The 27,978-nt window shown below is 40.6% G+C and overlaps 2 protein-coding genes across 2 annotated transcripts in view; one reads left to right on the top strand and one right to left on the bottom strand.

The window, feature by feature from the left end:
- dock8 (dedicator of cytokinesis 8) overlaps window positions 1-27,978 on the top strand; it is a 192,763-nt gene that overhangs the window by 87,223 nt on the left and 77,562 nt on the right. The window contains 2 exon segments of the mRNA XM_055632820.1: window positions 20,026-20,143; window positions 26,244-26,314. Coding sequence (XP_055488795.1) covers window positions 20,026-20,143; window positions 26,244-26,314 — 189 coding nt within the window.
- Window positions 1,285-16,369, bottom strand: LOC129695666 (angiopoietin-related protein 4-like). Its single transcript, XM_055632828.1, has 6 exons — window positions 15,837-16,369; window positions 9,320-11,381; window positions 7,249-7,353; window positions 6,960-7,055; window positions 5,675-5,950; window positions 1,285-2,340 (listed from the first exon to the last, which is right to left on the bottom strand). Exons 2-6 carry the CDS (start codon window positions 9,483-9,485, stop codon window positions 2,162-2,164), a joined length of 822 nt encoding a protein of 273 aa, XP_055488803.1. The 5' UTR covers window positions 9,486-11,381; window positions 15,837-16,369; the 3' UTR covers window positions 1,285-2,161.

Genomic DNA, 27,978 nt, shown 5'->3' with positions numbered 1-27,978 from the left:
TTATTACAAAAGTGAATTTATAGCTTTGTTTTATAATGCAGATTATTATTTTCTGAGTTATTTTTATGTATTTTATTGTTACAATCGTGACAAGCTGAATTTTTCTGGGCGATCTTGCATCTGATTTCTTCTTAGGCTGCCTTTGTGATTGTTGATGAGTTACTTCCACTTCAGTTCATTTATCCCCGAGTCCAATGCTGCTCCTTCTACCGAGGAACCCTAGAGCCAGTAGAATTTCCCTACTGCTTGATCTTATCTTTATTGTGTGAAGATAAGATCTGCCAGTTCAGTGATGGGTGTTCCTTTATGTGAATTGAGTTCAAACTGGGCTTTTCAAGTCAATTGAAAATTAGGTTTTAAGCTTGTGCAACGCAAGGTTTTTGTCAAATAAGCCCTTTGAATATTCTAATAATATTGGGGTTGCTGAACTTGATAGTAGTGGCTTCACGCAATGTGATCTGCCCACACCTATATTCAGTAGCGGTTTACCATTGGGCAGATGAATCAGTCACCTCTGGCTCTCGCCCCCTGGATCTACTTACGGTTCTGATTACCAGAACAGGATGAATTTGTTGGAGTTAACATTGCATACTCTCGATGACAAGTTTCATTGAAATTGAATTGAAAAAGGATACATTTTAATCAGAATGCAAAAGACTGCAGTTGCCGGAAATCTAAAGTAAAAATAGAAAACACTGGAGAAAACAGATCAGGCAGCAACTGTGAAGAGAAACAAAGGCCAGCAATCTATCGTCAGGAGATTAAACCAGGAGCCTCTCTAGTTTAAGTTGCTAAACGGAACTATGCATGGAGAGAACGGAGGGAAGGTCTGGGATTGGCTGGACACAAGGCTCTCCCTTATGCTTTTGTTTTTGATAAGAATAAAGTGAAATTAATGCATGAAAGAAATGAATGCATTTTAATCAAAGCTGATCTGTACACAGGAATGTAAATAGGGGAAAGTGAATCAAACCAGTTAGAGAGAAAAAAAAACAACAAAATGTGCAGGTGTAAATTGGTGGGTCAGGCAGCATCTATTGAGTATATATATATATATATATACTAGACTAAGTGGGACCTGTTGGGTCCCAGCATCACACAGGGGGGCTGGTCATCCAATGCAATATTCCACCTCTCCACCAATTCTAATATTGCTGGCCAGTTGGGGGGGGGGGGGGGGCTTTCTGGAGCATTAGTATGGGTGTTGTGGGCTGAAGGGACTGGTTTCCAAAGAGCTAGTATGCAAATTGTGCGCTAAATGGATTCTTGGGCTGGCGTGGGCAGCAGAGAGAATGGGGAATTTTGTAAAAACATTAATATTTCTGTTATTTTTAATCGACGGGAAAAATCCTTGGCACACATGCGGCGAATGGGGGCTCTGAGCAAGGTGGCCAAAAATGACGGCCGTAGGTGACGGCGTTCTCTCAGAAATCGCAGCACGGATGGCCAAAACCGGTCAAGAACAGACTTTCAGTAATATAGAAGATAGAAGATGTGACGTTTCAGGTTGTGACCTTTCTTCAGAAACTACTACTGTTTTCTGAAAAAAATAACTGTGCTGGCTGTGAGATGCAGAAATCTGAAGTAAAAGAGGAACATTTAGTAAATCTGGTAGCAAATGTAAATAAGTAAAACTGTCAATGTTACATCAGAAGTCACTGGTCATGACTGAAAAGGTGAAAAGGAAATTGTGAATAGAATAAAGGGAACACAATTGTCCACCTATGGCACTAGGAACGTAGTGTCACCTGCACTATTTTGGTTTCTACTTGTCCTCAGTCACTTTCTCCGTATGCATTCTTCTGGACACATCACCATTCATTTTAGGAGAAGTATTCATTTCCCATTGTTAATATCAAAAGTAATTGGAAAACCTTGGTCTTCACAGAAATCCCCTCTGCACTTCACCCCACCCTCTCTCTGCAGCTTCAAGCACAATTATTCCCTTTTGTTTTAAATTCTGACCAAAGAGCATTGACCTGAAACATTAACTCTCCCTTTGTGCAGATATTGTTTGACCGGCTGGGTGTTCCCATTATATTGTTGTTAAAGCATGTGACCTAATTTGTCATACTGAGGTCTATAAATAAACATGGAAATGTAAATTTTAATGCCACTCCTTGTGCTTGTTGGTCTCAAATTTGTAAAAGTGAAGAATATTTTATTGGTTTATTATCCGCAATGGCCGGATCATCAGTCGTGTGGATTTAAATGAGTAATAGTTGCCTTTCCAGGACTTCCAGAAAATTCCTTTCTTCCGATCTGGTCGTCTGTTTATTCTGCTTCTAAAGTATTTCCCATTCAGATTTGATTCTCCACATCCACTGAACCACCAGCCACCTGTGAGCAGAAACATTCTGTCGTGATTTCAAGCTTTTAACAAACTGTGAAATAATCATTTTACAAATATAATTTCCTGCAAATCAAACAATGGAGGCATTATCCTCAGTTTTGAGCAATTTATGTCTCCCACAAGCAATGTGAACAAGCAGCTTACAGCCGAGTGGTATATACACCGAGATGAGGAAAACATTTTTCACACAGAGAGTGGTGAATCTCTGGAATTCTCTCCCGCAGAAGGTAGTTTACAGCCAGTTCATTGACTATATTTAATACACAGATGTGGTCCTTATCCTAAATGGATCAGGGGGTATTTTAGGTAAATGATCAGCCTGATCATTACTGAATGGCGGTGCAGGCCCTGAATGGCCTACTCCCCCATTTTCTACTGTTTTTCCCCTCACTTCCTATTTTAGGTAACTGCCCCACCTGGATCTTCTCCCCAACTTTTTTTCCCCTCACTTCCCTGTGGCCCACCTGGATATAACCCCCCCCCCCATTCACCCCCCTTCCACCAAATAGGGGCAGGAGTAGGCCATTCGGCCCTTCGTGCAGGCTCGAAGGGCCGAATGGCTTACTCCTGCACCTATTTTCTATGTTACGATGTTTCTAATATTACTTTCTCTAGCTTCACACCTCTCTACCCTTTCGACCTCCTCATTACCTCCTTATCCCATACTTTTTGTCTTTTCATCACTGGCCTTTGTCCAGTCATCTGCCTATCAAAGTGTAAATTTGACTCACAATCTCTCGCTGTTTATCACTGTGGCTAATCTTACTGATTTTATTTAATCATTGGGAAGCTGGGGAATAATTAAATTACATCAGCATAAATATAGCATTTTAAATAGAAACAGAAAATGTTGGAAACACTCAATAGGCTAAGGTATCTATGGATAGAGAAGCAGAGTTGACAAGACCCTTCGCCAGAATTGGAGGAAAAAAAGAAAAATGAGTTTGTTTTCAGTGGGAGAGAGGGGTGGGTAGAACCAAGGGAATATCTCTCATAGGATGAGACCAAATGGGTTGATGGGGGCTCTTGGAATAGCAATTATTCAATGTAATGCATTATAATTGTATGGCTGTGCAACGTTCCAGCAGGCTAGACTACATTAACAAGAAGCCTAGTTAAAGTGACGAGAGGCAGACATGGTAATTTAGCCTTTTGTTTAGAAAGAAGTGTGTGTTATCTAAATTTGGGTGAACTCAAGATTGAGTGTAGAAATCTGCCATGTGGAAAATGAGGAATAGATCGGGTGGATGCACAGATTCTCTTGCCCAGATGAGGTGAATCAAGGTCCAGAGGGCATAGATTTAAAGTTAAGGGGAAAACATTAATTGGAGTCTGAGAGGTAACTTTTTTACACAAAGGGTGACGGGTGTGTGGAACAAGCTGCCAGAAAAGGCAGTTGAGGCAGGGACTACCCCAACATTTAAGAAACAGTTAGACAAGTACAAGGATAGGACAGGTTTGGAGGGATATGGACCAAACATGGGCAGGTGGGACTAGTGTAGCTGGGACATGTTAGCCGGTGTGGACAAGTTGGGCCAAAGGCCTGTTTCCACACTGTATCAATCTGACTCCATGTGCCCAAATAGACGATGAAGTGTTGTTCCATAACCTTGCATTGGGCCTCATTATAACAATACATAATTACGTTTTCATATGTTGAAATATGAGGTAATTTAGTTAAACGATGCAAAGTTGAATGAATGTGAAAATATATGACATTATAACACGGATAAATGTGAAGTTATGAACTTTGGTTGGAAAAACTAAAATGCAGTGATGAAAGGAAGATTCTGACATATAAAAGGACCTGGGGGTCGATGAATACCAGTCACAGAACATAAACATGAATTTGCAGCAAGCCGATAAGAAAACAAATAGTATGTTGGCCTTTGTTGCAAGAGGTTCTGTGTTTAGGATGTCTTGTAATTATTCGGGACCTGCTGAGACCCCTTCTTGAGTATATTTGCAGTCTTGGTCTCCTTGCCCAAGGATGGAACGGTGGCGCAGAGGTGGAGTTGCTGCATTACAGTAAATGCAGCGCCGAAGATCTGGGTTTGATCCTGACTAAGGGTGCTGTCTGCACGGAGTTTGTACATTCTCCCCGTGACCTGCATGGGTTTTCTCCGAGATCTTCGGTTCCTCCCACACTCCAAAGACGTACAGGTTTGTTAGTACATTGGCTTGGTATAAATGTAAAAAATGTCCCTAGTGTGTGTGGGATAGTGTATATAGGCGGGGATTGCTAGTCGGCACGGACCCGGTGACCCTGTATCTCTAAATTTAAAAAAAAATTAAAATAAATAAAAGAGATGTTCCTACTTTACAGAGAATGTCAACAGACTGATTCCTAGAATGGCGGGACTCATACAATGAGAGACTATCAGGACAAGGGGTCACAGCTTAAGGATACGGGGGAAATCCTTCAAATCAGAGATGAGAAGAACTTTTTTTCACACAGAGAGTGGTGAATCTCTGGAACTCTCTGCCACAGAGGGTAGTTGAGGCCAGTTCTGCTATATTTAAGAATTGGCCCTTGTGGCTAAAAATCAATGGGTATGGAGAGAAGGCAGGTACGGGATACTGAGTTTTATGATCAGCCATGATCATATTGAATGGTGGTGCAGGCTCGAAGGGCCGAATGGCCTACTCCTGCACCTAATTTCTATGTTTCTATCAGCTAGGCTTGTGGATCTGTAACAAAGTTTCATCGATTCAGGAAGAGAAAAAAAAAATTAGGAATTAGGTGAGGAGAAATGTATTCACTCAGAGGCTGGTTAACTTGTGGAATTCTTTACCACAGAAGGCCACGGAACCCAAGTTAAGAAGGAACCAGATTGATTTTGAGACATTAACCTGCATTAATTTCTCTTTTCATTTTGGAGTATTGAAATTAATTGAAGCATCTGCCTGTGACTAAGATAAAGATCATTGAACACAAAGAAAAATTATGCATTTTAATGGCACCTTTCATGACTTCATGGTACTCCATCTTGCTTGGTAAAGGCTAAGCTAAGTTTGTTCGCTCGTGTGTCAGACGAAGCATAGCTCGCTGTTGGCTTCCGTCATCGTCGAACATGTTGACAGAATTGGTTACCCGACGTGTCACTGAGTGCATCGTGTCGTCGTTTCCGGGGATCGCCACAAGGAGGCTTCTGTCATGATCCCCTAAGCTACGTTACATGCTAAGATAGACTAAGTTAAAGGCTTTTTGAATTGTAGTCAAGGTTATATTGGAAATTGTAAGGTTGTGCCCCCTGCTAGCCTGTACTTTGCTGAATTACAAGACAATGTTGCTGCTCTTTATAATTAACAGCATCATACCTGAATGTTGCTCAGCACAGTTTATCATGGAGTGAAGGTCACTGTCTCGATCAGTGGTTGAGAATGGAACTGCTTTACAGGAACTCATAGTTGAAGAGAGATCTCCAGACAAAACTTGACTGATTTGCAAGCTGTAGCTGTTGTCCTCGTTGCCGAGCATAAATGCATAATCAATGTGTCGTGACTTTTTCTTCCAGTCCTCCAGTTCGATTCTCAAAACATATTGGTCCTGACGAGCAATTTGATAGAAGTTTTCCAAGCCCAACCAGAATTCACCTGAATAGAAATAAATCAGTATTTTTTTTAGAAAAAGCCTTGCCAATATGCAGGCTTTTATGTTTTTCATGGTTTTAATGGTGCCTTCTTGCCATAGGTTTTAAGTTGAAATCTTGAAAACTAAAATACAGGTTGGTGACAGTGCTCTCTCTATTAAGGGAGTGCCATTCTGTCAGATTTTCTTCTCCTTGACAAAGCTAAACATAGGTGCTGCTTGTCTCGTATGAATGTGAAAGATCATATGATGCTATTATAAGGAAAGATTGGGAGTGATCCCTGCTGCTTGACATTCAAAATCACGGATAAAGAGATTCTCTGTTCTTTATCAGTGTGAGGTTGTGGAAACCTGCATAAATTGGTTGCAATGTTTCCTACATCACAACAATTCAAAAATTGTTAACTTGCTGCAAATAGTTTTGAACAAGAACGTAAGAATCTGGACAAGGTTATATGGCACCTTGAGCTAGATCTATCATTCAATAAAATCATGCCTGATGTTGTTCCCAAGATTCGTAACCCTCAGAGAGAAGATATTCCTCCTTGTCTTTCTATTAAATGGACTATTATTCCCTGGTTTTAGATGCTTCTGTTGGGACAGCATCCTCTCAGCATCAATCTGAAAATAACCCATTTATCCCAAACTTTTTTAGGTCAATCTTCTCTCTATGACAATATTTTCCTTCGATGCCACAAGTTATTTGTATCTCCTGATGTTTTACAATTCACAAATTTCTATAAAGTCACTATTCAGAGTTTGGTTCTGTGGACACCTAAAGCTAAAAATGTGCAGGACAGATGTATCTTTTATTACATTCATTAATGATAAATAATGTCAGAAGCAAGCAACATCACAAACAATATAGTTGGTTAAGTGAGAGTCAAATTTACATTTAGTTGTTTTACAGCATTTCAAAAAGAATAGGATGTTAAAAATGTTTTTCCTCTGCCTGTTCATTAGTAATCCAATTGATGCAGATGAAATAACAAGTAAATAGTGATAAATTCTTACCCTGAGGTGCCCCAAATCCAGTTTTATAATCCAACCACAAGTGATCAAAGTTCACCGAGCCATTAAATCGCTGCTGAATCACAGTCCAACCTAATTCTGTTTGAGAGAACAGGAGAGAGCAGTTAATAGTTTACAGCAGCTCTTTGAAGATAATGCTTGTTCATACAGTATAGACTTTGAAAAACACAAGTAAATAATATTTACATTGACATCTTCTTTATTTTTTTGTTTGCGAATCATAAAACATAATGAAGCTTGGGCAAGGTGCTCGGAGGTTTTGAGTACTGACCTGCAGTCATTTGGCAGTATGTTTGAAATGGCTGAGATCCTTCTGGCTGGATTCTATAAACTCCACTAGTTCGCTCGCCCCTCTTGAAAATTTGATAACAGTCACCTAGAAGATAAGAAATGAAAGGGCTGATTCACATATGATATCAGGAAATAAGATAAACTTTACATGCATCATTCTTTACACAGTATCAAGAAATTCCATACTACCTGTATCATGGGAATGAAGCCAATACTTCACTGCATTAAGATTTGTGAACAGAGTTACATTGCAGTGAGATTAAAGGGATGGAATGTTCGTGAGGAGTGATTACTGTTAAATTATAAAGTTCAAATAGTGACAGACAAGAAAGAATTACCATCTAGCTCACATGACTTTCAGCATCTAGAAACAAGGCACTGCAGATGCTTGACTAAAGTGCTGGGGTAACTCAGTGGGCCAGGCAGCATCTCTGGAGAACATGGATGTGACATTTGGGCTTGAGGTACTTCTTCAGTCTAAATTGGATGGGGGGGGGGTGGAGATGGAGAAGTGGAGAGCAGGACAAATCATGGCAGTAATAGGTTGATACAGGTGGGGGGGGTTAGAACATAGAAAAAATTGAATAGGTGCAGGAGTAGGCCATTCGGCCCTTCGAGCCAGCACCCCTGATAGGCAGATAGTTGGACAAAAGCTCGAGATTAAAAAAACACAATGTGTGAGACAAAAGGATTGAAGAGTTGAAGGGGCTGGTGTTTGAGGTGACCTAAAATTGGAGAAATCAATGTTCATACGATTGGGCTACAAAGTACCCACAAGGAGTATAAGGTGTTGTTCCCCCAGTTTGCGTGTGGCCTCACTCTGGCAATCTGGCCCATGACAGAAAGATCAGCATTGGAGTGGGAAGGGGAATTAAAATGGCTAGGAACTGGGAGATCCAGTAACCCTTGACGGACCGAGCGCAAGTGTTCAGCGAAGTGGCCACCAAATCTACACTTGGTCTCGTTGATTTATGGGAGACCACATCGGGAACGCCGTATACAGTAGATGAGATTGTAGGAGTTTCACTATCATCTGAAAACTCTTTTAGTTATATTCCATTGCCTTGCTTGTGATGACCTGATTCTGAGCACACTGCATAAGGTAACAACACTGAAGAGCATTACTCAGTTCTGAAAACACTGAATTTGTCAGGACTTTTTTCATTGAAATAGAATATTCTCCAAACAGAAATTAAATAAGGATGCTGCTGAGCTGGTTTCAATATTTTTCAAGCCAATGTTGGTATCTGGTGATGAACTTCTTTGTTAATGAGTAAGAAGAAACTGCAGATGCTGATTTAGACCAAAGATAGAAACAAAAGCTGGAGGAACTCAGCAGGCCAGGCAACATCTCTGGAGAGAAGGAATAGGTGACGTTTTTGGTTGAGACCCTTGAAGGGTCACAACCCGAAATGTCGCCCATTCCTTCTCTCCAGAGATACTGCCTGTCCCGCTGAGTTATTCCAGCATTTTGTGTCTACCTTCGATCTGTAGTTCTTTCCTACGCATTCTTTATTAATGACTTTGTTTGATACATTAGTCAATACCTAAGCTTCACCCATGCCTCCCAATTGGCACCAGTTCAGAGTGCCGCAGCAGAGGACATTATTTATTAGTCTGAAATCTCGGGTACTAAGTTAGAATAACAACTTAGAACCAATCATCTGTGATCAGAAACTGCAGTCTGCCCATGTTAGAGCAGCAAAGAGTTATTTATTTATTTTATTTTTTTAATTTCAAAATAGACTTTATTCATTGATAAATATATACAATTCCTGAACCATTCAAACAAACAAAATTTATCCGACATTTTCGGAGACTATACAAGTTTTTTCAGTATCAGAAACTGCAGTCTGGCCCAATTTGTTATACCGTGCCCCCCATGTCCAGCAGCAGCGGAAGGATCCTAGACTGTGGTCCCCCCACGAGCCTTGGCGTTGGCTGCACCAAAGATAATGTCGGCATCCAACAACGGACACTATCCTCTCGTGTGTCTTTTGGGACTATTCATGTTTCAGAAGTTTCTGGCAGAGTAATGAAGATATACTCACTGTTGGGTGAGACTGACAGGTGGCCATTCTGATCATTGGCAGAGTTGTTTCCTTTCCTTTTCCTGAAGTTGTAATATTCCTTGGATTCAAAGCCTCTATTCAGCACCTTCATATTGGCAGGGGGTGGCGGTTTAGAAACAATGAAACATTTTCTTAAAAAAAACATTTAACCTGACAATCCATCATTATACAATTTGCCTGTACTTTTGTGAATGTTCCTGATGTGTGTTGCTAGTGGTAGTTGGCATAGGGCAAGGGTTTCTTTGCCACAAGAACTGGCATTACGTTCAAGTAATTGTCTAAAGCTATAGAGGACAAAGGAACCGCAAATGCCGGTTTACAAAAAAACAAATTGGTTTAGATTAATTAAATATAATTGGTTAAAAGAATCACAGATAACATACACTGCAATCAAAAGTGAATTGTGGTATCTGAGGAGCGAGTTATTTTTTGATTATCGTTGATCTTTTCTGTCCGATACATTTATAATTGTAATATTTCAATGATTTGTCAGGAAGTCTTATACTTCAGATGTAAAACTGTCTTTAACATAACCGAAGAATATTACCTAAATAGATTGCCCAGCTGTCCAAGTGCTATAAAGTTCCTCAATAAATAACAGTGAATATTTCAAATGCATGCTGTCTTTTTAAGATTCCTTTCTGACATAATAGATATCAGCTGACCTCCAAACTAACGAGTTGGTGTTGAGTTTTGTTTTCAAAACTAATCAGAAGAAAGTGTTATTGTACATATTGAGGACTGAGCTTATCAACAAGTTTTGAAAATGTTTTATTATCACTTTAAAGAACATTGTCGCCACAAATGCTTTTTATTTAAATTATTTTTGCAGGAATTGATTATTACCATTTATTACCATCCCATTGTTCTTCAACTAAGTGGCTTGCAAAGCCATTTCAAAGAAGAGGCAAATATCTTAGCTGGTTAACAGTACAGCACAGGAACAGGCGCTTTGACCCACAATGTCTATGCCGATCATGATGCTGTTAAATTAATCTCTTCTGCCGAAACATGACCCATGTTCTTCCATTCGATTCCCCGCATATCGATGAGCCTATCAAAAAAACTATTAAATGTCACTATTGTATCTTCCTCTATCCCCTGGCAGCATGTTCCAGCCACCCACCACTCTGCATAAAAAAGGCTTGTTACACATATCTCCTATAAACGTTGCCCCTCTCACCTTAAAGGAATGCCTTCTGATCTTTTGACATTTCCACCCTGGAAAAAAAGGTTCTAACTGTCTATCTTGTCTATGCCTCTCATGATATTATATACTTCAAACTTATATTATCTTCCTAGAACACAAATAGGTGCAGGAGTAGGTTATTGAGCCCTTCAAGTCCGCCTTGCCATTCAATATGATCTACCCCAGGCCTCAACTTCATCTATGTACGGGATGCCATAGCCCTACATTTCCCAATCTTTCACTTCATGTTAAATGATTCCGGTGAACTTGTCCTCACAACTCTCTGGGACAGAGAATTGCAAAGATCCATCAATGTGAAGGGGCTGATAGGTTAGAAGAGTATTTTTCTGCATATTTTTGTATTTCTATCTTCAGTCCTTGCACAGGAACAATTAATAACCATTAAAAAATGGCTGAACTTTAGGATTGGAAACAACTGAAGTTAAAAGATCAGAATTTATTTCTCAATTTACAGTAATATAAACAAATGTTCAAAAACATGTATCAAGTTACATGTTCTTTTACACTATACAAGTCTTTACAGTTATGAGCAAAATACAAGTGATCACGCAGCATCTAAAGAGAGAATGGATATGTGGCAATTTGGGTTGGGACTCTTCTTTAGACTTTATAATTATGACTTTGCACAGTGCTTTAGTGGAAATTATTTATTGTATGAGGTATAGTAGTCATAATTACTACTCACGAGGGGCCACAAGTATAGTCAGATGTTTCACAGACCTTGTCCTCCAGCAGATGAATCTGATGGTTCTGTTCATTGATCTGCAGTTGCTGAGCTTTTATCAGCACCAATACTTCATTGACAAGCTTGTTTTGGACCTCTGGTACAGACTGAAGAGAGAACTTGGACTGTTTAAGTCACTGTAATATAACTTTTTTTTTTTTTAAAATATTTTTATTAGAAGCAAACACATATCATAATAAAAACATTTCATGTATATCAGTCGTACATTATTAATATTATCAGTTGTGGATTGATTCTAGTTTTTTTTTTTTTTATAGATAGAGAGTAAGAGAGAAAGAAAAAAAAAACTGATGGCATGATAAAAAAGAATGGAATAATTTACAAATAATACATCATTGGAGATGGGTTCGAAAATTATAAAGTATAACCTTTCATCTAATCCCGAGTTCAAGCTTCAGTTAGGTTCCCGTGCTGAACCGATCTACCCCTTCAAATAATCAATGAATGGAGACCATATTCTGACAAAAAGTTCTTGTTTGTCCATTAAGCCGAGTCTAATTCTTTCCAAGTGTAGGGTCTCCGACATTTTCATAATCCACATCTTAATTGTGGGGGTTATAGGGCCTTTCCAAAATTTTAATATTAATTTTTTCCCAGTTATTATACTATAGTCGAGAAGGTTTATTTGGCTTGTTGTGAGTGTTAGGCTTTGTTCTGATATTCCTAGTATTATTAGTTTTGAGTCGGGATCCAATTTGGTATTGACAACTTCAGAAATTATTCTAAAAATATCAATCCAGAAATTTTTGATTTTTATACAATTTACAAAAGTATGCGTTGTTAGCCTCTAGATGCTGACATTTATCACAAATAGGAGAGATATGTGGGAAGATTCTATTTAGTTTTGTTTTAGAGTAATGTAATCTGTGTAATACTTTAAATTGTATTAAGGCATGTCTGGCATTTAACGAGCAGTGATGTATATATTGTAAACTTTCGTCCCAAATATCTTTAATTATAGGTTGGCCTAATTCATTTTCCCATGTGTGTCTATATAATTCCATCGATGGGACCTCGCTATCTAAGAGGTTGTTATAAATATAAGTTATTAATTTTTCTGTATTAGGATTTTTATTCAAACATTCATCAAGGATTTCTGGTTCCCTAGTCCTATAATCTTGTGTATTAGATTTAACGTAATCTCTAAGTTGTAGATATCTGAAAAAGTTATTTGAGTGTACTCCGTAGATCTGTTGTAACTCCTGAAATGAAAGAAAAGTGCCTTCCCTATAAAGATGTCCCATAGGTTTTTTTGTGCAGTTTTGTTGGAGCAAACAAAGTCAAACAGTCTTCCTTTTCCATCCTTAACCAATCTGGCTGCTGATCCATTTCTTCCAGCCAGAAATTCATGTTTTTAATATGGACTGCCCAAAAGTAAGACAAAAAATTTGGTAAGGCTAAACCTCCATTTGTCTTTGATTTACATAGATGTTTTTTGCTTATTCTATAATTCTTATAATCCTAAATAAAGCTTGTAACAATGGTATTGACTTTTTTCCAAAAAAAATGTTTGGGAGATAAATCGGAATTGATTGAAGTAGGTACAATAATTGCGGTAAAAATATCATTTTTATAGCATTAATTCTACCAAACATTGAAATAGGAAGCCAATACTGAATATTCTTAGGTACACAAAAAAGCTGGAGAAACTCAGCGGGTGCAGCGGGAAACGTTGCCTATTTCCTTCGCTCCATAGATGCTGCTGCACCCGCTGAGTTTCTCCAGCTTTTTAGTGTACCTTCGATTCTCCAGCATCTGCAGTTCCTTCTTAAATACTGAATATTCTTATGTAGTTTATTCAGTAAAGGTGGGAAGTTTAATTTAAATAAAGAAGTATACGTCTTAGTTACATAAATTCCTAAATATCTAAGTTTTTCCTTAACTATTTTAAACGGTGATTGTTGTAATGTGTATAAATTGAGTTCCGTTAGTGGCATGATTTTGCTTTTATTCCAATTAATTCTGTATCCCGAAAACAGACCAAATTGAATTATTAAATTTAATAGGTTTGGAATGCTAGTTTCTGGCTTTGTAATATATATTAATACATCATCTGCATATAAAGAGATTTTATTCATTGCGTCTTTAGTATTATACCCATATATCACGGTAATATATGACACCACTTTTACTCTTGGCAATGTTTGGCTACTTCAGAAGCAGCCCACATTTTCAGGATAATTCTAATCAGTTTTAAAGCCAAAGCAAATCACGACGTTGTGACATAAAGGGGCTTGCATGACATAAAGCTGTCATTTTGGAGTGATGAGAAGCCAGAACTAGCTCAGCCCTTGAAACAGCTGAAAAGTATTTGGTAGCTGGCTAAACCAGGCCTGCAGAGCTATCAGTAGTAGATTAAATGGCTTCTATTTATAACCCCTAATGTAGGTGGGTGGTGGTGGTGAATCAGGGGGGAGCTAATGGTCATGTGAGAGAGAATAGATTGCAGAAAAATAAGTGGGGGAAATGAGATTGATGGGAATGCTCTTGAGAGTAGCACAGATCGACGAGCCAAATGGCTGCTTCTACGTTGTAAAGGGCCTGTCCCACCTGGGCGTCATTTGCCCGTCATTTACGCGACAGGCCGGTAGTGACTGACGTGCAAAAATCGTCTAGCAGTACGACAATCGAGCGCCAAGTGCTCTTGAGGGCCCTGCTTCTTTTGGGAGCCATTTGCAATGTCGTTCGTATTTAGACCGATCTCCGTGACAAGGATTTTCCCAGTGAAACATTTTCAAAACTGCGCGTGCTTTATACCCGGGTGATCACGTGGTGCGGCGTGCAAATGGCGCACAGGAGGCACATGGTTACGGACGTTGACAGACGGTGACGCATCATAAATTAGCATAGGCAATGTTCGTGTGTCACCGTGTGTAACCATGCATCACCACGCGCTACACGTACGCCGTCAGTACGTCAGAATACGCCATCAGTGTGTCAGCGTGCACAAGGGATACGTCACGCAGGTGTCGTGCGAAGATTTTGAGCATTCCAAAATCCTGGGGCGCCGCACGTTACCACGCGTCACTGCATACACCACCACGCGCCATGCACGCGTCACCACGCGCCAACCAATTTTTAGGATGTCATGTAAATGACGCGCAAATGACGCCCAAGTCGGACAGGCCCTTAAAAGAACATGAAATCTGCCTCAAGACCTGTACACAGTTTTATTGTTTTCTCACCTTCTGTTCCCCTGCAGATCTCTCAACAAGATATTTTCAGATTATATACATTTTATTTAGGCATATTTTCATAAAACCTTTCAAGGCAGGTTTGGTAGATCCATGTTTTATGAAGACCAATACATATTTAACCTGGAAGATGCATTGAGGGGGGAGTGTATGTCCTGTGGGAGGCATACAAACAACTGAAACATCACGATACTTCAGCATTGACGAGAAGAGCGAGTTAATGACTTCCTATTGACAGATCGTTGGCAATCTTATTCAGGGAACTCAGGGAATTTAGGGAACAGGCCTTTTGGCCCACTTGCCAACCATCAATCACTCATGCACTAGTTCTATCCGACACAGTTACAGATGCCAAATAACCTGCAAACCTGCATGTCTTTGGAATGCGGGAGAAAACCGTAGACAATAGACAATAGATGCAGGAGTAGGCCATTTGGCCCTTCGAGCCAGCACTGCCATTCAATGTGATCATGGCTGATCATCCCCAATCAGTACCCCGTTCTTGCCTTCTCCCCATATCCCCCGACTCTGCTATTTTTAAGATCCCTATCTAGCTCTCTCTTGAAAGCAGCCAGAGAACCTGCCTCCACCGCCCTCTGAGGCAGGGAGCACCCGGAGAAAACCCAAGTGGTCACTGGGGAAAAGTTCAAACTCTGTACAGACAACACTCGTAGTCAGGATTGAACCCGGGTTTCAGGCACTGTAAGGCAGCAACTGTACCTCTGCGCCACTGTACTGCTTACATAAATCGGGAATTTTGATAATTTAAATAGGTAGGTTAAATTCTGACTGCTTCAGAGACTGTGAGAAATAAATAGTGACATTTCCTAGATCTGTGCTCAGGTGCGTTACAATGTCTGAAGATACTGCAGGTCAGAAAACTGGCAGTTTCAGTATGTGCCTGAAAATGAACACTTGGAAATATCCATAACAATGATTCCCTTATAGACAATATAGACAAGGCTCAAGTCCACTCAATCATCTGTGTTGAACCATTCTAATAATCCTGGATGTAGATCCTTTTGGAATAATAAATATAGCAAATGTTTAGAAATCATTTTAAGCCATAAAAAAACATTTGACTATATTTACTTGAAAACTACAAATTCCTATCCATTCCGAGTTATTTGTCTGGACAAGCCTGCAATGGCCATTTGCAAATCCAGATAGCTTTGGGAGAGGAGTCTTCTGTGAATTTTCCAGCAACTAATTATAAGATTCGAGAGGGGATTTGAAATATCAATACAGATTCTTGGTGTAAATCTATAACTATATCACATTTAACAGTTTTAAGAACATCCAAATCTTTCTATGTTTACTCACACTTCCAGGTGAATCTCTGCTTACCTTGCAAGAGAGGAGGTTGACAGACCTGTTCTTCTCTGTATCATTCCCTAGAATTTTCTCCAGCTTCCTGTCCAGGGAATCGACCTTGCTGACGACTAATTGTCGTTCCTGGAGTGCCTTCATTAGCTCAGTTCCAAGCTCCACAGATCTCTTGTGAAGCTCATTCTGAAGTTCTAGTTTCATAGTTGTCTCTTTCAGAGTCTTTTCATCATTTTTTGCTATTCCTCTCAGTTTGTGGATGGAGATATTATAAGCGTTCAACTGCTCTAAGACGGCCTTCATTTCTTCCCTTGTTCTGTCCATGTGCTGTTTCAGCCCTTGTCCCAGCTGGAGAAGTCCATGTGCGAGGATCTTAATATCATCCGACGATGCAAACTGAGCATTTTGTCCCCTCCCAATGTCCCTTTGTCGACACAGCGTGGACCAAGGAAAACAAATGAGCACAGTGAAACACAGTGCCTTTGTTACAAAACAAAGGTAGTTCATTTTCTATTAGTATTTTCCTGAGTAGTTTCCTTACTGTTGGTGTAGAAACTGTCAATCCACATGAACCAGAATGCAGACCCTACGCTACTCTGCTTTCAGTTAGAGTCATCCCAGTTATTTAAATAATAAATAATTAAACTCAGTGGAAACTGGAGAACCATAATTAAAACTGCAACCCAACATTGGCTCCACTTTAGGGACTATCTCCAAAAATCCATCTGCATTTAAAGTCAAAAGCATGGAAGCAGGTGATTGAATCCATCCAGTCCATTCTGACCAATTTATACTAATCCCATTTTATTCTCTACATTTCTCACAACACCCTCCAGGATTATATGACTCAGCAATGCATTAGGGGCAATTCATAATGGGCAATTAACCTACTGAACAGCATCTTTGGGATGTCGAGGGAAATCGGAGCATGAGGAACATTTACAAAGTCACAGGGAGAACATGTAAATTCCACTCAGACAGCACCCGAGGTCAGGATTGAATTTGGGTTGCTGGAGCAGTGAGGCAGCAGCTCTACTGGTTCTTCCACCGTGCTCCCCTTTAGTTTGTTATCAGTTCAACCTGAATGGTGATAGACTGGGAAAGTGGAGTGTACAATGAGACTTGGATGTCCTTGTACACCAGTCACTGAAAACAAGAGTTCAGTGCAGCAAATGATATGTGACCCAGTGGCTTTCATTGTAAGACGATTCAATCAAAGGACAAGGGGGTCTTGTCGCAGTTGTACAGAGCCATAATGAGCAATTTGAGGTCTAGCATGCAGTTTTGGTCTCCTGATCCGAGAAAGGATGTTCTTGCCTTGCCAAGTGAGAGGACATAACTAGCACACATTCAGCACCCAGGTTAAACAGATAATGCAGGATTTTAATTATCTACCATGTGACTCCCATAAGGAATTGATCAACAGAGTGCAGTTAGACCAACAACAGTGAGAATCTCCTGGAAAGTTTGAGATTTGCCCATTAAGGCCCTCAAAGGTGCTTCAGATTGTTAAGTTCTGCCCACAACAAATTGCATATAGACGATTTATAATGAAGTTTTAAAGGGATCCACCTACATTCAACCATAGATTTTATTTCGGTTTGTGTAAGCAATAGAAGTGAAACCGGTCCCTTCAAATTGATCTACTTTGAATAAAGCTCATAGAAGGATACCATACGCACTTTAAAAATGCTCTCAACTTTTATTTTTTATAATGTCTGTTTTGTAGTAAATCCACATTTATTTTGGTGCATGCAAGTTATTACAAATTGAGTTTTTTCATTTATGTATGTTACATTTCTGTTGAGATGAAAAAAGACTGCAGCATTTCACCACACTCCCTTCAGTACTGAGTCTCTGTCAAAGGGCTGAGACAACTCAATACCAGCATGAAATATGCCAGAGATGCTGGTTGAGTTGGAAAATGCTAATAATAAATATTTACTTTAGCAAATATCATATATGGACACTTCAGAGTTTAAGATAGTATCCCCACACTAATAAAATATTGTATGTGGCACCAATTATTAAAAATATTTTAGATATACTTTGTAAAAATGCTATTTTAAATTGTATATCTAAACATTTTTTAAACTCCTTACTCAGTGCACTTCACCTTCTTTACATAGTAGAGACAATCCCTTCAGATATTATCACAGAATAGTTATTAGCCAGCAGCAAGCAGAGGAACCTATCAGGATTTCAGTTATGAAAGCCTGAAGGCTAAACTACAAACAATTCATTATTTTCTGGTTTATATCTGGATTTTCTTCTGTTGGTTGTATTTCTCTTGGAATATCAATTTCCATTCTTATTCTCACCTTAGCATTCCAAAAATGATATAGGCATTCAACACAATCCAAGTAAGTGATGAACTGAGGCTAATCTTCATAAGTGGCCGTGTTTTTTGGAAGACTCGAGTCCAGAATGTCAACTGAAGTCATGGTTCTGTTGCAGTGACCCGCATCTTCCCTTACATATATTTTTTAATTTCAAAAACCCATTACATGTAAAGCAATGCCAGAAGTTGGGTTTTTTTAATCAGTAAAGTTTACACTATAAGAATATAAATCCTGGAAATTAAACCAATTAGGCAGTCCTTTCTGTAATGCTATCCAACCTCAAGACCCAACTAAAGAAAGACATTCTTGCGGTCCTCTTCTTGTGACAAAAGGGGGATGGGTGGAAACTCTACAACTGGGAGCTCACTTGTGCAATGAGCTGTTGAGTCATATGAAAGGAAAGATTGCTTTCAGTATTTCACAAGATGGGTTCCTCATCATTTCCCGGTCTCAACTGCATTGCAATACATTGTAGTGAATTATCAAGAAGAGGAAATTATGGAAGGATGAACACGCAATTTGGACCAAGGTGCAACTCAAAGTTTCAGTCATTTTCCACATTGACTTCAAAAATTAATCTGTTTCTATATTCCTTCCGAGTAAGTAAGTAAAGACACAAACTGCTGTAGTAACTCAGCGGTTCAGATAGCATCACTGGAGAACATGGATCACTTTGTTGCCTTTTGTTGTACACCAGTGTCTGCAGTTCCTCATTTCAGCATTTATTCTATCGCCAATACCTGACTGGGTAAACTGAGAGCACAGACGTTATGAGTCCAGTTATGAGAAATAGTCGGCAGTGACGACTGTGTGATGTAGAAACATAGAACATAGAAAAATAGCTGCAGGAATAGGCCATTCGCCCCTTCGAGCCAGCACAGCCATTCAATATGATCATGGCTGATCATCATGGGTAGGCCATTTAGGACTGAGATGAGGAAAAATATTTTTGCCCAAAGAGTTGTGAATCTATAGAATTCTCTGTCACAGAAGGCAGTGGAGGCCAAATCACTGGATGTTTTCGAGAGTTAGATTTAGCCCTTAGGACTAAGGGAATCAAGGGATATGGGGAAAAAGCAAGAACGGGGTACTTATTTTGGATGATTAGCCATGATTATATTGCCTGCTCGAAGGGACAAATGGCCTACTCCTGCACCTATTTTCTGTGTTTCTAAATGCCTTCAAAAACCAGTTTTGCTGATTTGTTCAGATTCATTGAACAAACTGCAATGCTCTGTGTAAATGAACTATTAATTTTTAAACAATTTTTTCAGCTAATACTGTTCTGCAAAGAGAAATAACACAACAAATTTGGATATTCTGGGCCATGCAAAAGAATGCAATTGGCATCTGAAGAAATTACCTGATGGAATAAGACTCAATCATTTAACATAAAATAGTAGAACACTGACTTTAATATAAGCATGTCAGTTGTTGCCTTTCCTTTCCATTAAAATACCAATCTTTGTTCTAAATGATGTCATTCTCTCCATTTATCTACATACTAAGCGACTGCCAGCAAGGTAAGTTATACATCAGCGACTGTAATTATTCCTTGGCTACAGGACTGGTGCTGGGGTGAATCCACAATGATCCTACTGTGCAATCAAATGAAAGTGGTGAACACACCACTACAGGTGTACTGTTTGGCCGAAGTGGTAAAGGTGATGTACCTCCCAATCAAACATCACCAATGATTTTTGGATCAATCATTTATTCATCTCCCCTCCAGCCCGCTGTCCGGTTTTGTGTTAACTGGTTCTAAACATTACACAAAAATGCAATCCATTTTTTCTTTGTGGTTTGATCTTTGCTGAATAAATTTTTTATTTGGTGACCATTTTTTTATTTTTCTCCTCTTTTTGCAGGAATCTACTCTATGTCTACCCACAACGACTTAATTTTGCCAACCGGTTAGCTTCTGCTCGAAATATTACGATCAAAATCCAGTTCATGTCGGGGGAGGATCTGAGCAATGCCATGCAGGTAAATCAGTGAAATAATCAATCCCATTTGCAAATTTTTTTAGAAACATTCCTCCTGTTACAACTTGGAATTAGGACTCCAATTACAATGCAATAACAATTTTGAAACATTTCCCTTACTGGGGAAGTAATATCTTGGAAACAACTATTTTAGTTCAGCCTTTAATACAATCATTCCGAACATTCTCATTGGTAAACTGGTCACTCTCGGCCTCCCCACTGTCACATGTGCCTGGATAAAGGATTTCCTCACCAACCGGCCCCAGACTGTGAGACTCGGCCCCCACCTCTCCTCCACTCACAGGTTGAGTTCCCCACAGGGCTGTGTGCTAAGCCCCCTCTTATACTCTCTCTACACCTACGACTGTAGTCCGGCCCACAACAACAACCGCATCGTCAAATTTGCTGACGACACTACTGTGGTCGGACTTATTTCGAGGGGAGACGAGGCAGCCTACAAAGAGGAAGTCCTGAAGTTGACAACCTGGTGCTCAGAAAACAATCTGGCTCTGAACACCAGGAAAACAAAAGAGCTCATTGTCGACTTCAGGAGGCACAGCACCGACTTAGCCTCCCTACACATCAACGGCGAGTGTGTGGAGAGGGTCAACACCTTCCGGACTTTTCTCGGCGTCCATATCGCTGCTGACTTTTCCTGGACGGATAACACACAGCGGTCATCAAGAAGGCTCAGCATCGGCTGTTTTCCTGAGGGTCCTCAGGAAGCACAACCGGACTCTAACCTGCTGCTGACCTTCTATTACCTTGCCCCGCGAGTCCATCGAGAGCCTGCTGACATACTGCATTACAGCATGGTATGGCAGCTGCACCATGGCAGACAGGGAGAGGCTTCAGAGGGTAACCACCAGCGCAGAGGATCATTGGCCACCATGTCTCCCCTCCCTGATGGACATCTACACACTCCCGCTGCCTTAGCAGGGCAAAGAAGATCATCAAAGACAGCTCCCATCCTGCGTTTTGGACTGTTTTCGACCTGCTGCCCTCTGGAAGGCGCTATAGGTGCATCAAATCCAGGACAAACAGACTCAGGAATAGTTGCTTTCCGAGAATTATATCTACCATAAATTCAAATTCACACATGCACTGACTACACCGCCCAACACGGACTTCCATCTGTATATATGTATATATGTATGTAGCGCCGCAGAATTTGTGCCACTACACCCCCCCCCCCCCCATCTCCCTTCTGTTTTTTTGTTTTTTTCTATTCTTGTTTTTTGTGCTAAATTGTATGTATGCACTGAGTACGAGCAGCTTTCAGTTTCACTGTACATGTATAGTGACAATAAATGGCATATCTATATCTTTATTATAGTGTGGCTTGCAAAGAAACTACGGCAGCTCCTGACTTGGAGAAGGACAAACAGGGGGCCATTCCTGACACATGTAGGCCCCCCTCGGTCATGACTGACCATGGGTGATGCATCCTAGTTGTTTGCTGCTTGCTCCAAACCTCAGCTGGAGCAGCAAGTGATGTGTGGTCGGATGCAAGCCTGGGCGATGTCATATGGTGGACAGGATGATGCCCATGCAGCACGTCCCCCCTCTCCACGTCGCTGATTGATCCAAAGGAACAGCAGGGCCGTTACAGTTTGGCACCACCGCCGTTGCAGGAGCTGCCAGAGCGAGGTTGTAGACAACGACAAACTGCCTTAGGGGCTCCGACTCCGGATTTTCTTGAGGTTTATTCCTGGAGCCTTTTCCATGACTGGATATGGCCACAAGGCAGTGGCGGTTTTAAATCACAGTTTTCCCTCTCCCAGATGGACTGCCGTCCCAGGCTGACCAGCCCCATCTGCCCGAGACTCACTGCGGCGGGAGCGTCTACCTTCCCGTACAGGTCTCTAGCCTTGATACATAAATAACATAAAACACCACAGGAGCAGGCCCTTCGGCCCACCATGTCTGCACTGACCATGATGCTAACATTACCACTCCCACTTGTCTGCACATGATCTGCATCCTCCTATCCCCTGCCTACCTAACTGTTTCTTAAACATTGCTAACATAGTTGTTTGTACCATATCCCCAGGCAGAGTTCCTGGTAAATGCTTTGCCTCGTACATCTCCTTTGAACTTTCCCCTTACCATCTTAAGTTTATGGACTTTGGTGTTTGATATTTCCATCCTGGAAAAAGGTTCTAACCATCTACACCATCTTATAATTGCATATACTTCCATCAGGTCACTCCAATGCTCCAGCAAAACAAATCCAGTTTGAACAGCTTCTCCTTCCAGTTCACAAGTTCACAAGTTATAGAAGTAGAATTAGGCCATTCAGCCCATCGAGTCTACTCAGCCATCCAATCATGGCTGATCTCTGCCTCCAAATTCAATTTAACTGCCTTCTCCCCATAACCTTTGGCACCCATTCTTGACAAGAATTTGTGTATCTCTGCTTTAAAAATGTCCACTGACTTGGCCTCCACAACCCTCTGTGGCAATGAGTGCCACAGATTAACTTTCCCTGACTAAAGAAGTTCCTCCTCACCTCCTTTCTAAAAGAGCGACCTTTAACTCTGAGGCTATGACCTCTGATCCAGGACTCTCCCACCAGTGGAAACATCCTTTCCACATTCACTCTATCTATGCCTTACATTATTCTGTAAGTTTCAATGAGGTCCCCCCCCCTCAACCTTCTAAACTCCAGCGAGTAGAGGCCGAGTGTTGTCAAACACTCACCGTATGCTATCCTGGAATCATTCCAGTAAACCTCCTCTGAACCCTCTCCAGAATCCAATGCATCCTTCCTCAGATATGGGGCACAAATTTGCTCACTGTACTCCAAATGATGGCCTGACCAGCACCTTATAGAGCCTCAGCATTACATCTCTGTTTTTGAATTCCAGTCCTCTTGATATAAATGCTAGCATTGAATTTGCCTTCCTTACTGCCGCTGTTATATGGTTATATGGATTTGACTTACAAATTAACTTTTTGGGAATCCTGAATCAGCACTCTCAAAGTTAATAATCTCGAATCGCGACAACATCCTGGTGAACCCTTTCTGCACCCTTTCTAAAGCCTCCACAACCTTCCTATAAATGTGGTGACAAGAATGGCACGCAATTCTTGTCACCACACCACATTGAGGAAGGACATTATTGCCATAGAGGGAGTGCAGAGAAGGTTCACCAGACTGATTCCTGGGATGTCAGGACTGTCTTATGAAGAAAGACTGGATAGACTTGGTTTATACTCTCTAGAATTTAGGAGATTGAGAGGGGATCTTATAGAAACTTACAAAATTCTTAAGGGGTTGGACAGGCTAGATGCAGGAAGATTGTTCCCGATGTTGGGGAAGTCCAGGACAAGGGTCACAGCTTAAGGATAAGGGGGAAATCCTTTAAAAACCGAGATGAGGAGAACTTTTTTTTCACACAGAGAGTGGTGAATCTCTGGAACTCTCTGCCACAGAGGGTAGTTGAGGCCAGTTCATTGGCTATATTTAAGAGGGAGTTAGATGTGGCCCTTGTGGCCAAGGGGATCAGAGGGGTATGGAGAGAAGGCAGGTACGGGATACTGAGTTGGATGATCAGCCATGATCATATTGAATGGCGGTGCAGGCTCGAAGGGCCGAATGGCCTACTCCTGCACCTAATTTCTATGTTTCTATATTTCTATGTTTCTATGCAATACTCGAAATGATACCTAACTAAACTTTTCTACAGCTGCAACATGACCTCCTAAATTTTATACTCGATGCTTGACCAATGAAGGCAACAATGCCCTTTGTCTTCTTTATGATCCCATCCACTTGTGTAGCCACTTTCAGGGAGCTATAGACTTGCAACTCAAAATCCCACTGCACATCAATGCTCCTAAGAGTCCAGTCATCTACTGTCTACTCTTGCATTTGATCTTCCAAAGTGCATAACCTCACATTTGTCTGTGTTAAAATCCATCTGCCATTTCTCTTGACTATCCTCGCTTTCCGTCATCCACCATATATTTTCTAATCTTAACCTTCCAATACAAACCATCTTCATTTAGATCCAGATGACTTCTATATATCACAAATATTAGTTTGAGCACTGACTCTTGCCACATAGACCAGAGAAAGACCCTCCACCATTACTCTCTGTCTTCTATGCCCAAATCAAACTTGTATCCAACTTATCAACTCACCAAAGACCCCATGTGAATTAATTTTCTTGATCGTTGTACTATAAAGGACCTTGTTTCAATGATTGACTGAAGTCCATGTAGACAACATCCATTTGTCAATCATCTTCTTCAATTCCTCAAATATATCAATCAAATTTGTGAGGTAGGACTTCCGTTGCACAAAGCCTTGATAACTTTCTCCAATAAGTCCATGCTTTTCCAATTCCAGTAATTTCCCTACCACTGATGAAAGACTCATCGACCTATGAGTTCCTGGTTAGTCCTTGTTGATCTTCTTAAACAAAACACAAAGGAATGGCTATTCTCTAGTCATCTGGGAACTTTCCTTGTTGATCTTCTTAAACAAAACACAAAGGAATGGCTATTCTCTAGTCATCTGGGAACTTTCCTATGGTAAAACTGGATGCAAAGATCTCAGTCAAACCCAGCATTCTCCCCCTTTGCTTCCCTCAGTATCTTTTAGACAGACTTCACCAAGCCCTGGGGACTTATTTATCTCACTGTTTTTAATAGACCCAATACCACCACCACCACCATAATATTACATGCCTCAGAACATCAACATACCATTCCCTAATTTGCATTGTCAATGTCCTCTTTCTTGGTGAAGATCCATGTGAAGTATTTATTTAGGACCTTGCCCACCTCCTCTAATTCCTGGGCAATTCAAATTCCTGGGCGTGCATATTTCCAAATATTTTTCCTGGACCCAGCACACTGATGCAATTATACAGAAGGCACATCAGCGACTCTACTTCCTGAGAAGATTACGGAGATTCAGCATGTCGAAGAGGATTCTCCTAAACTTCTACAGGTGCACGGTAGAGAGCATTCTGACTGGTTGCATCGTGGCCTGGTTTGGCAACTTGAACATTCAGCAGCGAAAAAGACCACTAAAAGTTGTGACCACTGCCCAGTCCATCATTGGCTTTGACCTCCCCACCGTCAAAGGGATCTATCGTAGTCGCTGCCTCAAAAAGGCAGCCAAAGTCATCAAGGACCCACACCATCCTGGCCACACACTCATCTCACCATTGCCATCAGGAAGAAGGTACAGGAGCCTGAAAATTGTAACATCCAGGTTCAGGAACAACTTCTTCCCTACAGCCATCAGGCTATTAAACACAACAACGAATAAGCTCTGAGCTCTGAACTGCAATAGACTATATTATTATTGCAGGTAGACAAAAGTGCTGGAGAAACTCAGCGAGTGCAGCAACATCTAAGGAGCGAAGGAAATAGGCAACGTTTCGGGCCAAAACTCTTCCTCAGACTGATGGGGGGGGGGGGGGGGGGGGGGGGGGGGGGGAGAGAAGAAAGGAGAAAGGAAGAGGAGGAGCCAGAGGGCTGAGGGAGAGCTGAGAAGGGAAGCAGGGGAGGATGCACCTCAGCCCTCTGGCTCCTCCTCTTCCATTCTCCTTTCATCTCCTTTCTTCTCCTCCTCACAGCTAGCACTGCCCCCCAGCTTTGTGTCATCCGCAAACTTGGAGATGTTGCATTCAAATCGTACAAATCATTAATATATATTGTAAATAGCTGGGGTCCCAGCACTGAGCCTTGCGGGCCAAAACCCTTCCGTTGCCTATTTCCTTTGCTCCATAGATGCTGCTGCACCCGCTGAGTTTCTCCAGCATTTTTGTGTACCTTCGATTTTCCAGCATCTGCAGTTCTTTCTTAAACACTGAGCCTTGCGGTACCCCACTAGTTACTGCCTGCCTGGCACAGATTCCCTCCTTTGTCTTTGAGTGGATCTCACCGTTGTATGGAGGCAACATTTTACAGAAAGCGATGAAAGGAGTGTTTAGTTATATTTATAGAATGCAATTAAAAAGTAATGAGTTATGTAAAAACTATTTAGACTATATCGTTGAAAAGTAATAATGAATAATGAAGTGTTGTTGTCAGAATATTAATTGCCATGATTTTAAAATAATTTTTGGTTTATGTTTCAGGTTCTTTTTGGAAAATCAAGCACCACAGAATTTGTCTCGGAGACATATTCTGCAGTTACTTACCATAATAAGTAAGTAATATGTAGCAGGAGTCATGGAACAACAAGTTATGTAAATAATGCATACAAACAATCATACTTAATTATTTATTCTTCTAGTAACGTTCCTGCAGATGTGTGTGGATTTGGGAGATCTCCGCCTCCTTATTCTTTGCTTGTTTAGCTTAGTTTTGAGATACAGCACGGAAACTGGCCCTTTGGCCCACTGGGTCCACACCGACCAGCGATCCCTGTACATTAACACTATCCTACACACACGCAGGACAATTTTTACATTTACCAAGCCAATTAACCTACAAACCTGTACGTCTTTAGAGTGTGGGAGGAAACCGAAGATCTCGGAGAAAACCCACGCAGATCACGAGGAGAACTTAAAGACAACACCCGTAGTCGGGATCGAACCCGGGTCTCTGGCGCTGCATTTACTGTAAGGCAGCAGCTCTACCGCTATGCCACCGTGACCACCCATGAATTGCGGGCAGCCAGTCAGAATTGCAGTCAGCATCTTTTAACGAAAATAAAACTAAATGCAAGAATTGGCTGGTGCTCTAATATTAACTGTTTATACACCGTCAAATTAGAAAGACAGAAATAGCAAGGGGTATAAGTGACATCACTTTAAATTAACTTTGTGAGACAACAAAGGCATGTGAGAGATAATTATATAACAAGTGGGACAGGCTATCCTTCACACCATAATCTTACATTTCCTAAATAGACCAGACATACCAAGGGGCAGCAATCTTCTAGACACAGAAACTATAGTTCTGTAGTACTGTCAGCCTACATTATTGTCATTATCAGTTCGAGTTCGCAATCTGAATAATATTGGTATTATTGGTAGTTAAAAAAAGGATTGTGAACCTCTGTTTTCGTGGTAGATTTGGATTTTGGCCTGGTGAGACTTTTTTTTTTTGTGGAAGTGCATGATCCAGACAATCAGTGATCCAGTATAAATTGCATTAGTTCTGCTAAGGTGTACGCTGAAACTCGTGAGCATGTTGCCAAAGACTGCATCTCGCAGAAACGTTAAAATGTTTGGATTTTTAAAAATTCCTTGTTTTATTAAAAAAATGACAACCTGAATTAGTTTAGTTTAGACATACAGAATGGAAACAGGCCCATCGGCCCATTGAGTCCATGCCAATCATTCACTTTATTTCCATGTTATCCCATTTTCCCCATCTATTCCCCACACATTAGGGGCACATTTTACAGAAGCCAATTAATGTACCAAACCCGCATGTCTTTGGGATGTGCAGCTTTTTTATCTGAAAATGTTTTAATGTAAAAAAAAACATTATTCAGTGTCACTAATCTGTGTCTGTGAGGAGAATAAACTCAATTAATTAAAAATGACCATGAAAGAAAGCGATCTGGAATAACTTGGAAGTTATATTGGAGCACAGTGGCCGTTGCCTTGCTGAATTAAAATATCTGTTCAAAGATATTAAAATGTGGCTAGTTGTGTCCTTGCTCCAAAATAAGCTTTAATTTGTGGCATCTTTAAGCATATACAATTAGTGGAAATAGGGGGTGGAGAGAAAGGAGGTCAGACATCTTCAGGCCAGTATATGTCCAATGCGATATAATTGTAATTGAGTTCAATACACTGCAGACACATTATTAATTATTACTTGCATCTAAATTCTGTAATATTTTAGCTTGTTTGGCTC

Source organism: Leucoraja erinacea, chromosome 3 (assembly GCF_028641065.1).
Source record: "Leucoraja erinacea ecotype New England chromosome 3, Leri_hhj_1, whole genome shotgun sequence".
NCBI lineage: Eukaryota > Metazoa > Chordata > Chondrichthyes > Rajiformes > Rajidae > Leucoraja > Leucoraja erinaceus.
This window is presented reverse-complemented; position numbering and strand designations above follow the sequence as displayed.

Excerpts from the sequence above, each read along its gene's own strand:
- LOC129695666 (XM_055632828.1), bottom strand. The coding sequence starts at position 9,485 with ATGTTTTTTTTAAGAAAATGTTTCATTGTTTCTAAACCGCCACCCCCT. Across the intron at positions 7,056-7,248 it reads ATACTGCCAAATGACTGCAG|AATTAGGTTGGACTGTGATT; the intron begins GTCAGTACTCAA and ends TCTCTCAAACAG. Across the intron at positions 2,341-5,674 it reads CTGTGCTGAGCAACATTCAG|GTGGCTGGTGGTTCAGTGGA; the intron begins GTATGATGCTGT and ends TTCTGCTCACAG.